The following is an 11,715-nucleotide window of genomic DNA, read 5'->3' on the forward strand; positions in this document are numbered from 1 at the left end:
ATTGCTCAATTAAACATTGCACGGTGCTGCCACGGGCGCACACCAGTAGTCAGTAAGGGTTTTTTTTCTTTCCCTGAGAGGTCGGCAGCTGCGATTTTGGTCGTCTGGATCTGACTGGGTTGGCTAAGCAATGCCTGCTAGAGCTGCTTCTGGCTTTGCGCACCCAATTGAAATGTAGTGGGGAGGTCGTGATGGAGAAAACGCGATCAACTCACGCGGTTGGGCGGCCGGCGGTAGGCACACGCCAATCTAGTGGAGAATTGGCTACTGCTACAGGGTAGTTCGAGGCGGACCTGCCTGCTGCAAAAATTGAGAAAGGAAGTGATAAAAAAAGCAAAAAGTTTATGTGGGGCCAAGCTTGAGTTGGCTACCTAGTTGGTCGCTGGCTGATTTCAGTTGTCAGGCTTTCTGGTCCTCCAACGGTACCGGGGTCTGCTTTCGTGGTTCGGTGTTAGTAAAAGTGCAAAGAAGATTGCTGCCAATCAATTCCTGGGCATATGAACAATCGCATTTGGGGGACTTGCCCAGAAATGTGACCAGAAATCAACAAAATAACGTATCACTTCCGTCCAGCTGTGCGCATCCGAGATTGGTGTTGTTTGGGGTTGTTGATTGTTGTTGCTGCTTGCAGTTTTGCAAGCCGTAGCGCCGCTTTGTATTCCCCGTTTGTAGGGACGCCTCGTTCAAGGATCGAGCATGGATGTGTCGAGGGAGGAAGAAGTTCAATGAGGAATGAGGCTAAGATTAGTCTGGTTCAGCTCTCTGCAGGGCTGCCAGCGATTTTTGAAGCCTCTCACCTCTGTCAGGTATGGGGAGGGAGAGCAATCTCCTCTACTGAAAGGCCTCTCTACACAGGTTCCTGAGATCTTAGACTGGTTGTCCAATCCATTACTAGTCCACGCAGTAGTACCTTGCTACTTGCTATCACACTGCGCTGCTGCATATGTGAAATGAAGCCCGTCCCCCCAGGCTCTACTAATGCAATATTTATCTACTGCATGAAGTTGCTGACGGGGCCACCTCCGTCGTGCCGCGATCCCTCCCCTCTTTGCTTTTTGTTTGTTCCGTTCTGCATCCAATTTGAAGATGGCTCGGCACAAACCAAGGCATCGTGAGCGCTATTCGCCTAAGGTGGCACATTCTCCCGAAGCCACATTGCCTACAGAACGGGATGATACGATACGCTACCGTTGAAGAATAGTTACTTTTTGCCACATGGTGAAGCTTCACATATGCAAAGTGAGCTACCGACCCTTCCTCTGATAGGCAACGGAGACGTGTGCTTGGATATTTAAATGCAGCCTGGCGCTAGGTGGATGGTGACGAAACATGCGAAATGCGAAGTCCTTAGCAACGCTTGGATTTTACCACTACCAGTAATGTTCTCGCTCTCGCGTCTAGTGAATATGAATGCGTGCCCAAGCATGGAGTGCTCATCGAAATATTTGAATTGCGTGTTGTGTGACGTGACAACTCCATGCAAACAACTATAAGCTCCAGGTCGGAGGCAAGCTCGACGGGTAGGAGCATGCAGGCTGAATTGGGGTTTATATAAACAACGGGCGGCTGCAGCTCAATGCAATGCTCAGCACACGCCTTTGTCGTTGGTCTTACGATGGCATGGGCCGAGCCACAGCTTGGCAAGTTGGACGACGACACAGCATGCGCCGTTCAAGGTTCCGTTGCAACGGTCGGCGGGCTTCCTGAGACACCAAGGGGCCCTGTCAAGCTTGATGGGGTTGGAGTTGGAGCCCTGACTTAGCTGACTTGCATGGCCTCAAGTGATGGGTCGGAGCGAGTCACGATGTACTTTGCTGCGGTAGGATGCCCTCGAAAAGAGAAGTCGAGTTTACCATGATGATATTAGAAACATGGCATGGAATCAAGATTTGATCTCACCCGTAACCCACAGAATTCAGGATGTGATTGAACCAGCTCGCAGATCTACCGGCACCATTGCCCTATGCCGTTTAGAGGGATTGCGGCACTCGGAACTAGCGATCCACCCTCGCCAGAGACCCGGGTCTCGAATATAGTGCCCGCTCCAGCGCTCGGGTGTCACAGTCGACAGTACATAGATGAAGACCCCCATACTTTCGTGCCACCCGGGCTTTCTACCAATGGTGAATGGTGCTCGTCTGCCACATGCGGGCAAAGAGATTAGCTGAGGATCGATGAACAACAGGACCAGCACCATCTTCAGCACCATCCCCCCCTCATCCGACGACATTGCCAGCGCTTGGCCAGCATCGACGCAGGGTTTCGTCGTTCTCAACGGCGGCGAGGACCCACGACTGGAGTGGGAAGTGGGGCAGGGGGTTAGACTTGCCCGCTGCCCGTCGGCTCATATCAATATGTTTGTCCCACCAACAGTGGCAGCTAACTGGGATCACGAAACAACCCCGTGTAGAGTGAGGCCCAATTTGGTAGATGGCACTCCCCCTCGACCTACATCCCAGACGGGCGTCAACTGGGAAGGGGAAGAAGGGGGGAAGAAAGTATGTATAATAAGAGCTGCTTTCCCGGCCGTCTTGGAGATCGCTCTGACTGCCAAGACGAAACGCTGCTGTGTAGTACATTCATTCTTCGACAAGATCCCTTCATTTCTCATCACATACTTTGAACTCTTTCCGCGCCCGGTCGCTCGTTTTAACTCATCGTCTTTTCTTATTTTCCAACCACTACGACAACAAATTCCTCCGCAAATCCATCTTATCCATCACCATGAAGACCGTCGCTGTTCTCCCCATCCTCGCCGCCGGCCTGGCCAGTGCCTCGCCCATCGAGCAGCTCGAGACCCGCCAGAGCGCCAACTGCCCCAACATCTTCGTCTTCGGCGCCCGCGAGACCACGGCGCCCAAGGGCTTCGGCACCGCCGGTGGCCTGGTCCAGCAGGTCCAGAGCGCATTCCCCGGCACCCAGACCCAGGCCATTGACTACCCGGCCTGCGGAGGGCAGGCCTCGTGCGGCGGCGTCCAGTACGACGCCTCAGCGCAGCAGGGCACCACGGCCGTCATCTCGGCCGTCAACAGCCTGAACCAGCGCTGCCCCAACACCCAGATCGTCATGGTCGGCTACTCCCAGGGAGGTCAGATCATGGACAACGCCCTCTGCGGCGGCTCCGGCACCACCCTGACCGGCACTGCCCTCGCCGCCGTCAAGGCCGCCATCTTCATGGGCGACCCCCACAACCAGAACGGCCTTCCCTACAACGTGGGCACTTGCAAGGCTGGTGGCGTAAGTCTTTTCACAGAACCCCTTTCCAGAACTTTGCCTTTGACTAACACGATTATAGTTCGCCGCCCGCCCCACTGGTTTCCAGTGCGCTCCCTATGACACCAAGCTCATCCAGTCCTACTGCGATGCCGCTGATCCTTTCTGCTGCAACGGCAACGACAGCAACACCCACAACCAGTACGTCACCAAGTACGGCTCGCAGGCTCTTACCTTCATCAAGAGCAAAGTGTCGGCGTCCGGTGGCGGGGCTGCCGCCGGAGGCAACCAGGCTGGCGCTGGCGGCGCCGCTGCTGGCGGAAACCAAGCTGGCGCCGGTAACACATTTGGAGGTGGTAACCAGGCTGGTGCTGGCAACACATTCGGTGGTAACCAGCAGGGTGCTGGCAACACGTTCGGTGGTAACCAGCAGGGTGCTGGCAACACGTTCGGAGGAAACCCCTTCGGCGGCAACAAGCAGTTCGGCGGTTTCTAGAGCCAGCGCTTTGGAGGCCGTGCCTAAGCACTGGCCGAAGCTTTGGGGACCCAAGAACGAAAAGCCGACCATTAGGAGTGACTTTTATGAATTGTACATAGCCTCTTTTTCTTCAGAAACCCAGCAAAACATGCGGCGCCACTTGCTGCGATGTAGATAACGCCCCTTCTTGAACATGGATACCTCAGCCGGATGACCTGCTTTGGCTGCAAAATTATCTTCTTCTGCTCTATCAGCCTGGAATGATATGGTCTGCATCGAGCACCGTGCACTCATCAGTCAACTCGTATCCAATCGATGTGATCTTGCACCTTGCCTCTCACTGCTTTGCCTGATTGAGGAGATCCCTAAGCTGATCACGGGTGGACGGGTTCGGCCGTCAGATGTCATGAGCTGATCCCAAAGCACATCAACAGCAAAGTGGGCGGGACGTCTAACGCACCTGGCTGAAACGTGCGATGCAGCTTCTACTTTGGGCAGAATGCTTGGATACAACCTCAACTCGGTGGACAGACAAGAATCGCACTCTCCAAATCTCGGCTCGTAAAGTCGAGATTGCCTTGTGTAGGCGACATATTGATTGGAGCAGGGCGTGCTTTGCGCCATTGGAATTTCATGGCTGGCAATGGCAGACAGTGAGGACAACTCGACAGGCTTCACAGTACTGTATCAGCCAGAACGCGAAGCTGATACAACGGTCGAGTATGTAATCTGGTTCTCCAACACGCGCAACGCTAACGTACCACAAGCATTATATTCGTGCACGGTCTGGGAGGCCATGCTCAAGAAACATGGGCCGAACTGGATAGCCTCTCCCAAGAACTGGTCTGTTGGCCCGGGTTCTAACTTGGGGGCACGACACTGTCATATTCTATTTTTATAATCCGGACAAGAACTAAAGGCTGCAGGCTTTGGTCATGGCCAGTGCCTCAGATATCACTAGACCAATAATCCGATCCACTGCTACTGTCATGTTCTTTGGTACACCTCAGAAAGGAAACACCACGCTTGTAAAGGCGGTATGCAAAGCAATGGGCCTTCAAGTGGACGACGGGCTATTGGATGCACTGGGCTACAGCAAGTCTGATCTTAGGCATTATCGATCAAGTTTTGCCAAAGTCTGGGACAAGCACGAGTTTAAAGTGAAAGTGTTCTACGAAGTAAGACCACATTAAGGGAAATTTGTAAGTTCAACTGTTGCGTATTCATGGCACACGGCATGTTCGTTAAATAACGCAGTCTGCAGCTCGTTCCTCCCATGTATTCCACATTTGGCGATCCTGGAGAAGAATTCCTAGCGCTCGAGGGGATTTTTTTTTCAAATTTGCCGCTTAGAGGAAAGAAGTTACAGCTTGATGGCCGTTTACATGGACCTGCGGTACTTTCATATACTTGCCCGGGTCTTGCGAAGTGAGTCCGGTGTCGATGTCAGCGGCACTTCTGGGCAAACGGCCCTGCATATGGCAACAATACGCGGTGACATAACGACTGCTAAGATGCTTATATCCGAGCTGCGTGCCGATGTCAACATCAGGGACGATGAAGATCGGACACCACTACACGAAGCTTCCAAATACGGCTGTGTTGTAATCGTCTCTATACTTTTACAGCATGGTGCTGCAATCACGGCCCAATATAAAGAGGGCCAAACGCCATTACATCACGCCTCACGGTATGGTCGTCTTGACACGATTGTGCTGTTGATTGAACAAGGCGCTGGTGATAGAAACCTTGACAATTATGGCGTAATGCCGCTGGTCTGCGCAACAGGAAAGAGGCATGTGTCTATCGTGAAGCTACTCGAGAAGGTCAAAGATGAAAGGGAGGAATCCATCAAGGCAGGACGCCAATCCAATAACGGACGCAATGATACAAACAAAGGCCGAGGCGACGATATGAATAATGATCCGGACATCACACCGGGCAACAGCAGTGAGATAAAAGATGTCGCATCGGTATCTTCCGAACCTTCGAGACGAGTTCTCATCGAAGACGATCCAAGCTGCAACGACGAGCCCGAAAGCACTGCTGATGGGCAATCAGGCCAGTCGGCAACATACCAATCGGATGATGATGGGCAGTGCTGTTCAATTCTGGCGTGGTACTGTTTGGAATAAGACAGTTTCCTTATCAGACCAGGGACACGCACCCCCCTCCACAGGCTCACAAGTCACAACATCTGTTTCATCTCCAGCATCTCCAGCACAAACTACTCATCCTCAAAACTCGGCTCAACCCATACCAACACCGCCAGCGAATGCACTGCAAAACCCGTATCGCCAGGCGGCGCCGGCCCACCAAGCGAATCCCAGACGCACCTGGATGTTTCTGGGAATCCAAGGGCAAAAGAGAACGATGGAACCGGCAGAAATACCGGTTGACGAATGGACGACTGACTATCATTTTTTCAAAGCGTTGAGACTTTGTTATCGTAGACACTACTGCGAAGTTGTCAAGGTACCTTCAAGCTACAGACCGAATCTATACTAACAACTTTGCTAACGGACTTTTATTCTCGAAGTTTCACCGGCTGACCATCGCACGCATGGTCCGCGATCACTGCGACCTCCCCACACATGACGAATACAAGTATAAACCAAAAGGGCAAGAGGCCAAGAACCCGCCCATTTCACAGCACATGTTCGATGTCATGTTCAACTCCTGCGATATAGGCTGCAACTGTATGTTACCTCATAATTGTTTTTAGCCGCCAGGGGGTATGGACCAGCTCGAACGCATCCCCGAGCGCGTTAGCTCGTTCCAGCACGACATGACCGTGGACATATGGGGGCTTAGTACAGTACACGATGTCTCGTTTGCTTATGTGTCGTTTTATCATTGTCTTATGGTCCTGGGGCCCCTGATCCTCTTCGCGTACTGGATGGAGACCTTCCCCCAGGACTTGCAGAATGCTTCGGTTCCCATGTCGCTGATTCTGGGTGCTCTTTCGCTGTTTTGGAGTAGTTGCGGGATCCTGACGAGCAAGCAGATGGACTAGTTGGCAAGGTGGAAATGTGTGCTGATGTTATGTTCAGTCTAGTAGCAACTGGGCGGCTTTTGCTTGGCTATCCAGAAGCTGACACAGATAGCTCCTAATGTAGCCTCAGAATTGGGTACTATTATCAGATAGCAGTCGTCCAGTCTATGTAGATGCCTGGGGGTAGGTGTATTGCGCTGCTTCTACCATAATTGTCAGGACTCCCGAACGGCTTCCCAAAGACGACTCGCTGCCTCGAAAGGAGTTTCAGGAAACCCCGGCTTCTCTGTTTCTACAAAGAACTACCTCTCAGCCTTCTAAAACATCAACAAGACAGGAGAAAAGAAGGGACGAGTACACGTACCACTACAAAAGCACACATAACAGCCCACAAACAGTCAGCCAGTGCCAAGTCTCGCACGAACAACGAGAAAGGAAGCATGTCTACCCACGGCAGGGAAGGAGGTGAGGCATCCCAAGCCGCATCATCACAGAACCCCTCCGGATCATCCCAGCGGCGAACTCGTCAAGCCAACCGCAAAGAAGCCGTCGAAGAGGCCCGTAGGCGCGCTCAAGACAACTTTCTAGAAGCGTACCAGCCGGACCAGCCAAGACCAAAGCCTCCTCCGCGCCGGCGCGAGCCACCGCCCCCGAAGCCCCCTTCGGTCTTCGATATGGCATTGGCGGCCTGCCTCTGCTTGCCCTTTCCCATCATTGCTAGGGTTTCCTCTCCTTCTGCTTCCCCTGACCAACCTTCTTGCCCTTATCGGCCTGGCAATGAGCCAGGCCCATCTAAATACACCTCCCAGCGGCAGCCCAAGTCTCCAGGAAGGACGAAGAACACAGCGAAGCTGGGGCCAGAGCCAGAGCCGGATCCGGAGCCAGAAACAAAGCCGGACTCGGAGTTGGAGCCGAAACAAGCAGAGTCAGAGCCAACACAATGTCGGCAGCAGGACCAGCTGAAAGAAGAAGAAGAAGGAAAAACAGCTGTGGAAGACGACAATGGCAACGGCGACGCCGATGTCGACGATGTTTCTATGATGACAGGAGGAAACACCTCATCCACAAAAGGAGAAGGGGCAGAAGCAACACTAGCGGCCACAACTTGGACAGCAGTACCTGATAGTCTCGACTCTGGCCAACCTGCTGCTTCTGCTGTTGTTGTTGCTGACCCGAGTGACAACGAAGCCACATCGAGTAGCACCAGCTTCGTGAGTGCTCAGCACAGCCACCTCAGCAAGCCAGCATCAGTACTGGCCCACAGCGAGGCCGGCGTTCCCCTTCCCCCTCCGATTCCGCAAAGACATGAAGCTCGAAATTGCGCAGGTGGCGCTCCCTGCGTGCTAAGCAGTGCCTCGGACGATTGGCTACACGACCCAGGCGCAAGATGGGGCGACCACGATCTCACCGACGTCAGACCGAGAAAACCGACCAGAGCATTGCCGCCAATCCCCCGGAACGACGGTAGCCATTACAGACAGAACGATGATGCCGCTGCGGTAGGCGCCCCGCGCGCTCGACCTTCTTTTGAATTGGTTGATAGTGATGCCTCCTCCGTTTCTAGTGACGATGACCCCTTTACCTTTTACCAAGCCGCGTGGCATCGCCTGCGACACCCTGGGCTCGAAGTGGCACTGGACACAGCAGACGCACTGACTACGGTCTCAGCATAGGATAATCATTATCTTGGGATAAAAAGATTACCAGCACTGGATATTATCGCTACAAATGGTGGTAAGGCCCCCCCCAATCGATGGAGAGTTGGGATTAGGAGTCTGTTGGGATTGGTTGGCGTGGATGAACACTTCCGTGATTCTCTGGATAGGAGCGCAAAGTATGTTTCACATAGTTAATAGCAGTTGAATGGACAAGGACGCTTCCTCAGTAGCTTCATTCCTGTGGCTGTGTATAGCAACGATCATCTTGGCTATGATATCTGAATAATGTTGTGAACGACTGAAATCATACATTTCTCAGGAGGGCAACTTCATATGGCACAAATGGAAGAGAAATCCGACCATAAGGGCACGGAACGGAGACATTCTCGCTTCGGAGTAACATCAATAGGAACGGTAGAGCAAGCAGTAAGCCAACGATGTATTGATAATGATGATGCAAATGCAAAGACCATGATGAAAAAAAAAATAGATAAAAGGAAAATGGCCGCCCCGCCCGACCGTAGATACTCTACGGCAGTGCCTATAATCTAACGCCGAGAAAAGCCGAAGACGCGATGATGCATGCAATCCATAATGTGCGAAAATTCCTGCCCTGAACCGACCGACCCATCCATCCCGTGGGCACGCCGAAGAAATAGCAAAGAGGCAAAAGAGCCGACTGGTTCCGTGCATCCCGGTCTCCCTTCCCGATCCCCGCCGCCAAACCGACCTATAACAAAATAAAACGCCGCCTGTCCGGGACCATATATCATCACCATGTAAGAAACAGCCCTCCTTCTCGTTCGCCCCCCGTGCCCGCGGATGACTGCTTTCGTTTCATACAATCGTCGCCGCGTTACCACATGCTGAAAGGGTATCACTGAAGCTCACCATCCAAAGCAGATGATGAGCCCACAATTGCCTGCCAATCGCTCAAAAGCACATATTGCCACCGTATAGTAATGCAAGAAGTCTGACGCGCCAAAAGACGCTGAAGTAGGAAAGTACATGAAACGAGCGGGGTATAAGAAAATAAACAATGGTGTAAGTCGAGTATATGCGAGTGGTGTCGAGAATCAAATGCATGTACGGGAAATGCGGGGTTGGGAGATAAGTTTGTGTGAATGGGGTGACACGCTTTTAAGCGCAGGCAAAGTCAAGGCCCATGGTTTGGGCGACACCTTGCCAATCCCAGACCTGAGTCCACTCGCCCTGGTCCATGAGTTGCCAGACCGTTGCCAGCACCTCCAGGAGCAGGTCGCAGTTGCGCAGTCCCGTGTAGCCCCGGACAGCCCGCACGGCGTCCTGGACCTTTGATCGCTGGGAGGGTGCGAAGCTGGCGCAGCCAATGACAAGGCAAGGTATCAACAGAAGGGTCTGGACGGGATCACTGGGCTTGAAAGACTCCAGAATGGCCAGTGACTCGTCTACTGCGACAGTGATACGACTGTCGTGGTGAGGCGGGTATCGAATTGGCTGTGGTGAATCGGCTCGGTGCGACGACGATGCCTGGTTCGAGTTGGACACCTTGGCGGGATTGGATGCTTCGTGGCGTGCATGTGCGTGGACAGGCGACGTGGGAGACAGAGGCGGCGAGTGTCCCGAGCAGGTGATGGCGCCGAATGACTGGCCAACCACGACGGGCGGCGGCGACGACGAAGACGGGGGTAGATGGTCCTGAACAGGTAGACCCACATCATCTGCTTGTACAGCAGTCCCACGCGTTCGCGACTGTCGCCAGGGGGCCAATGTGGAGTCCAGTCCCGAATGGCCGCGTCGATTTCGGCCGCGCGGTAGAGCGACGTGTAATCGACCACGGGGTCGATCCTAGCCAGGATGTTGGTCCGGATCGTGTTCCGGATCGTCGTGATCTGAGTGAGATACTTGAAAAGACCATCGGAAACGCCAATCAGTCGCGCGGGTTGAATCGTCATCCACGGCTCCCACGTCTCAAGAGCCAGGCGGGGGTACCTGGACCTGAGGGTAGCGCATCAGCTCGTCGGCGAACACGTAGAATTGAAAGAACTCGGTGATGAAAATGAGGAAGCCCGAGTCGTCGGGAGGCGAGTCTTGGATGAGGTTCTTGTAGGCCTGAAGATGCAGCCGATGCTCGCCGTTGTGGCTACCGTTGGCGATGGACTTGAGCAGCAGGCACAGCATCTGGCCGTACCGAACTGACAGGTTCACTGTCCCGTCCTCGGCCTTTCTGCTCTGCTCTCGGCCGATATCCTCGTAGAATGTGTGCATGGCCTGGTTGTGGTGGAACTCGGACCTCGCCTGGAGACTGGCCTTGGTGACCCGGCCATTCGACTCGAGGATCTTGGCCCCGTACGGCGTCTCATAGTCGATATGCTCGCTGGCCAGGGACAAGATGGAGTGCATCAGACCGCGGTGTTCAACGGCCATCTGGAGCAGCATATCCTTGAAAGCATTCTTGTGTTGACTCTCGACAGTCAGGACGCCACTGAGGTGGTTGATATAGTGATGGAGAAAGATCATGTCTTCGGGTGTCTCCACTCCCTTAAAGATTGGCTGCAGAGTGATGAGAGGGAGGCTCCTGCGACGCTCTGTATTGCGGGTGTTAGTATCGTGGAGGGAATTGCTCTGGCCGAGTGGCAGGGGATGGACGCACCTTCTTCGGCCTTCTCTCTTCCACTCTTCCAAATCGTCTTCTCGTTATAGCCCTCACACACGACGGCGTTCTTCTCGCAGTTCATACCTTTAGGGAGTTAGCCGGCACACAGTCAACGAGATGTTTTTACATGCTTACATCTGGGCTTTGCCTCGTCACACTTCTTCTTCCTCTTCCGGCAGGTTATGCAGCCGGTTTTCGACCTGCCTTTGGCGATTTTATTGGCCGACACCTGTGGTGTCAACGGGTGCTTTCTTGGCCGGCCTCTGGGCCTCTTGGCTTTGATCACTGCCGCTCCCGTGCTCGAAGAGGGACGTGGTGTGCGTGGTGCTTCCTTCACTTCGTCCATGTGGAACTCGTCGTCCTCGACAGGTTCCATCTTGGGGACCGTCAGTACATCGTCAGAATCCTGTTCCCAATGCACGTCGTCCCCGGCATCGCCTTGTTCCGGCCCCTCGCTGTAGCCTGTGCCCCAGGAATCATTCGTACAAGACGACGTTGCTGAATGAACCATGTTGGGCAGGCCACAAGGTGTCGTGTCGACCAAAGGCATGTCCAGCTCCGTGCTAATTGGTGACAGCTGTCCCGTGTCTATTCGCGCTGCCGTGGCCGTTGTCGTCGACCAGAGGGATGATGATTGGTATAGCATGGAAGAGCTGTCTTCCGAAGTTGAACTCTGACTGTCTGTCCACGACAGGCCTGATGCGTTCCGCACCATAGGTATCGACGAACAGTCCAT

At 53.6% G+C, this 11,715-nt stretch overlaps 3 protein-coding genes across 3 annotated transcripts; 2 read left to right on the forward strand and 1 right to left on the reverse strand.

The window, feature by feature from the left end:
* Positions 1-2,724: 2,724 nt before the first annotated feature.
* Positions 2,725-3,709, forward strand: PG998_002338 (uncharacterized protein; the record flags this gene model as incomplete). The annotated part of the gene is made up of 2 exons (XM_066869156.1): positions 2,725-3,237; positions 3,296-3,709. 2 exons carry the CDS (start codon positions 2,725-2,727, stop codon positions 3,707-3,709), a joined length of 927 nt encoding a protein of 308 aa, XP_066737571.1.
* A 625-nt stretch (positions 3,710-4,334) lies between these two features.
* Positions 4,335-8,359, forward strand: PG998_002339 (uncharacterized protein; the record flags this gene model as incomplete). The annotated part of the gene is made up of 6 exons (XM_066869157.1): positions 4,335-4,411; positions 4,459-4,534; positions 4,618-4,869; positions 5,206-5,810; positions 6,167-6,390; positions 7,074-8,359. 6 exons carry the CDS (start codon positions 4,335-4,337, stop codon positions 8,357-8,359), a joined length of 2,520 nt encoding a protein of 839 aa, XP_066737572.1.
* A 1,125-nt stretch (positions 8,360-9,484) lies between these two features.
* PG998_002340 (C6 zink-finger PRO1A) lies at positions 9,485-11,715 on the reverse strand (the record flags this gene model as incomplete). Its single annotated transcript, XM_066869158.1, has 5 exons — positions 9,485-10,044; positions 10,077-10,227; positions 10,316-10,911; positions 10,977-11,063; positions 11,115-11,715. 5 exons carry the CDS (start codon positions 11,713-11,715, stop codon positions 9,485-9,487), a joined length of 1,995 nt encoding a protein of 664 aa, XP_066737573.1.

The sequence above is a fragment of the Apiospora kogelbergensis genome (assembly GCF_038363985.1).
Source record: "Apiospora kogelbergensis strain CBS 113332 chromosome Unknown utg000001l_segment0_segment0, whole genome shotgun sequence".
NCBI classification, from domain to species: domain Eukaryota; kingdom Fungi; phylum Ascomycota; class Sordariomycetes; order Amphisphaeriales; family Apiosporaceae; genus Apiospora; species Apiospora kogelbergensis.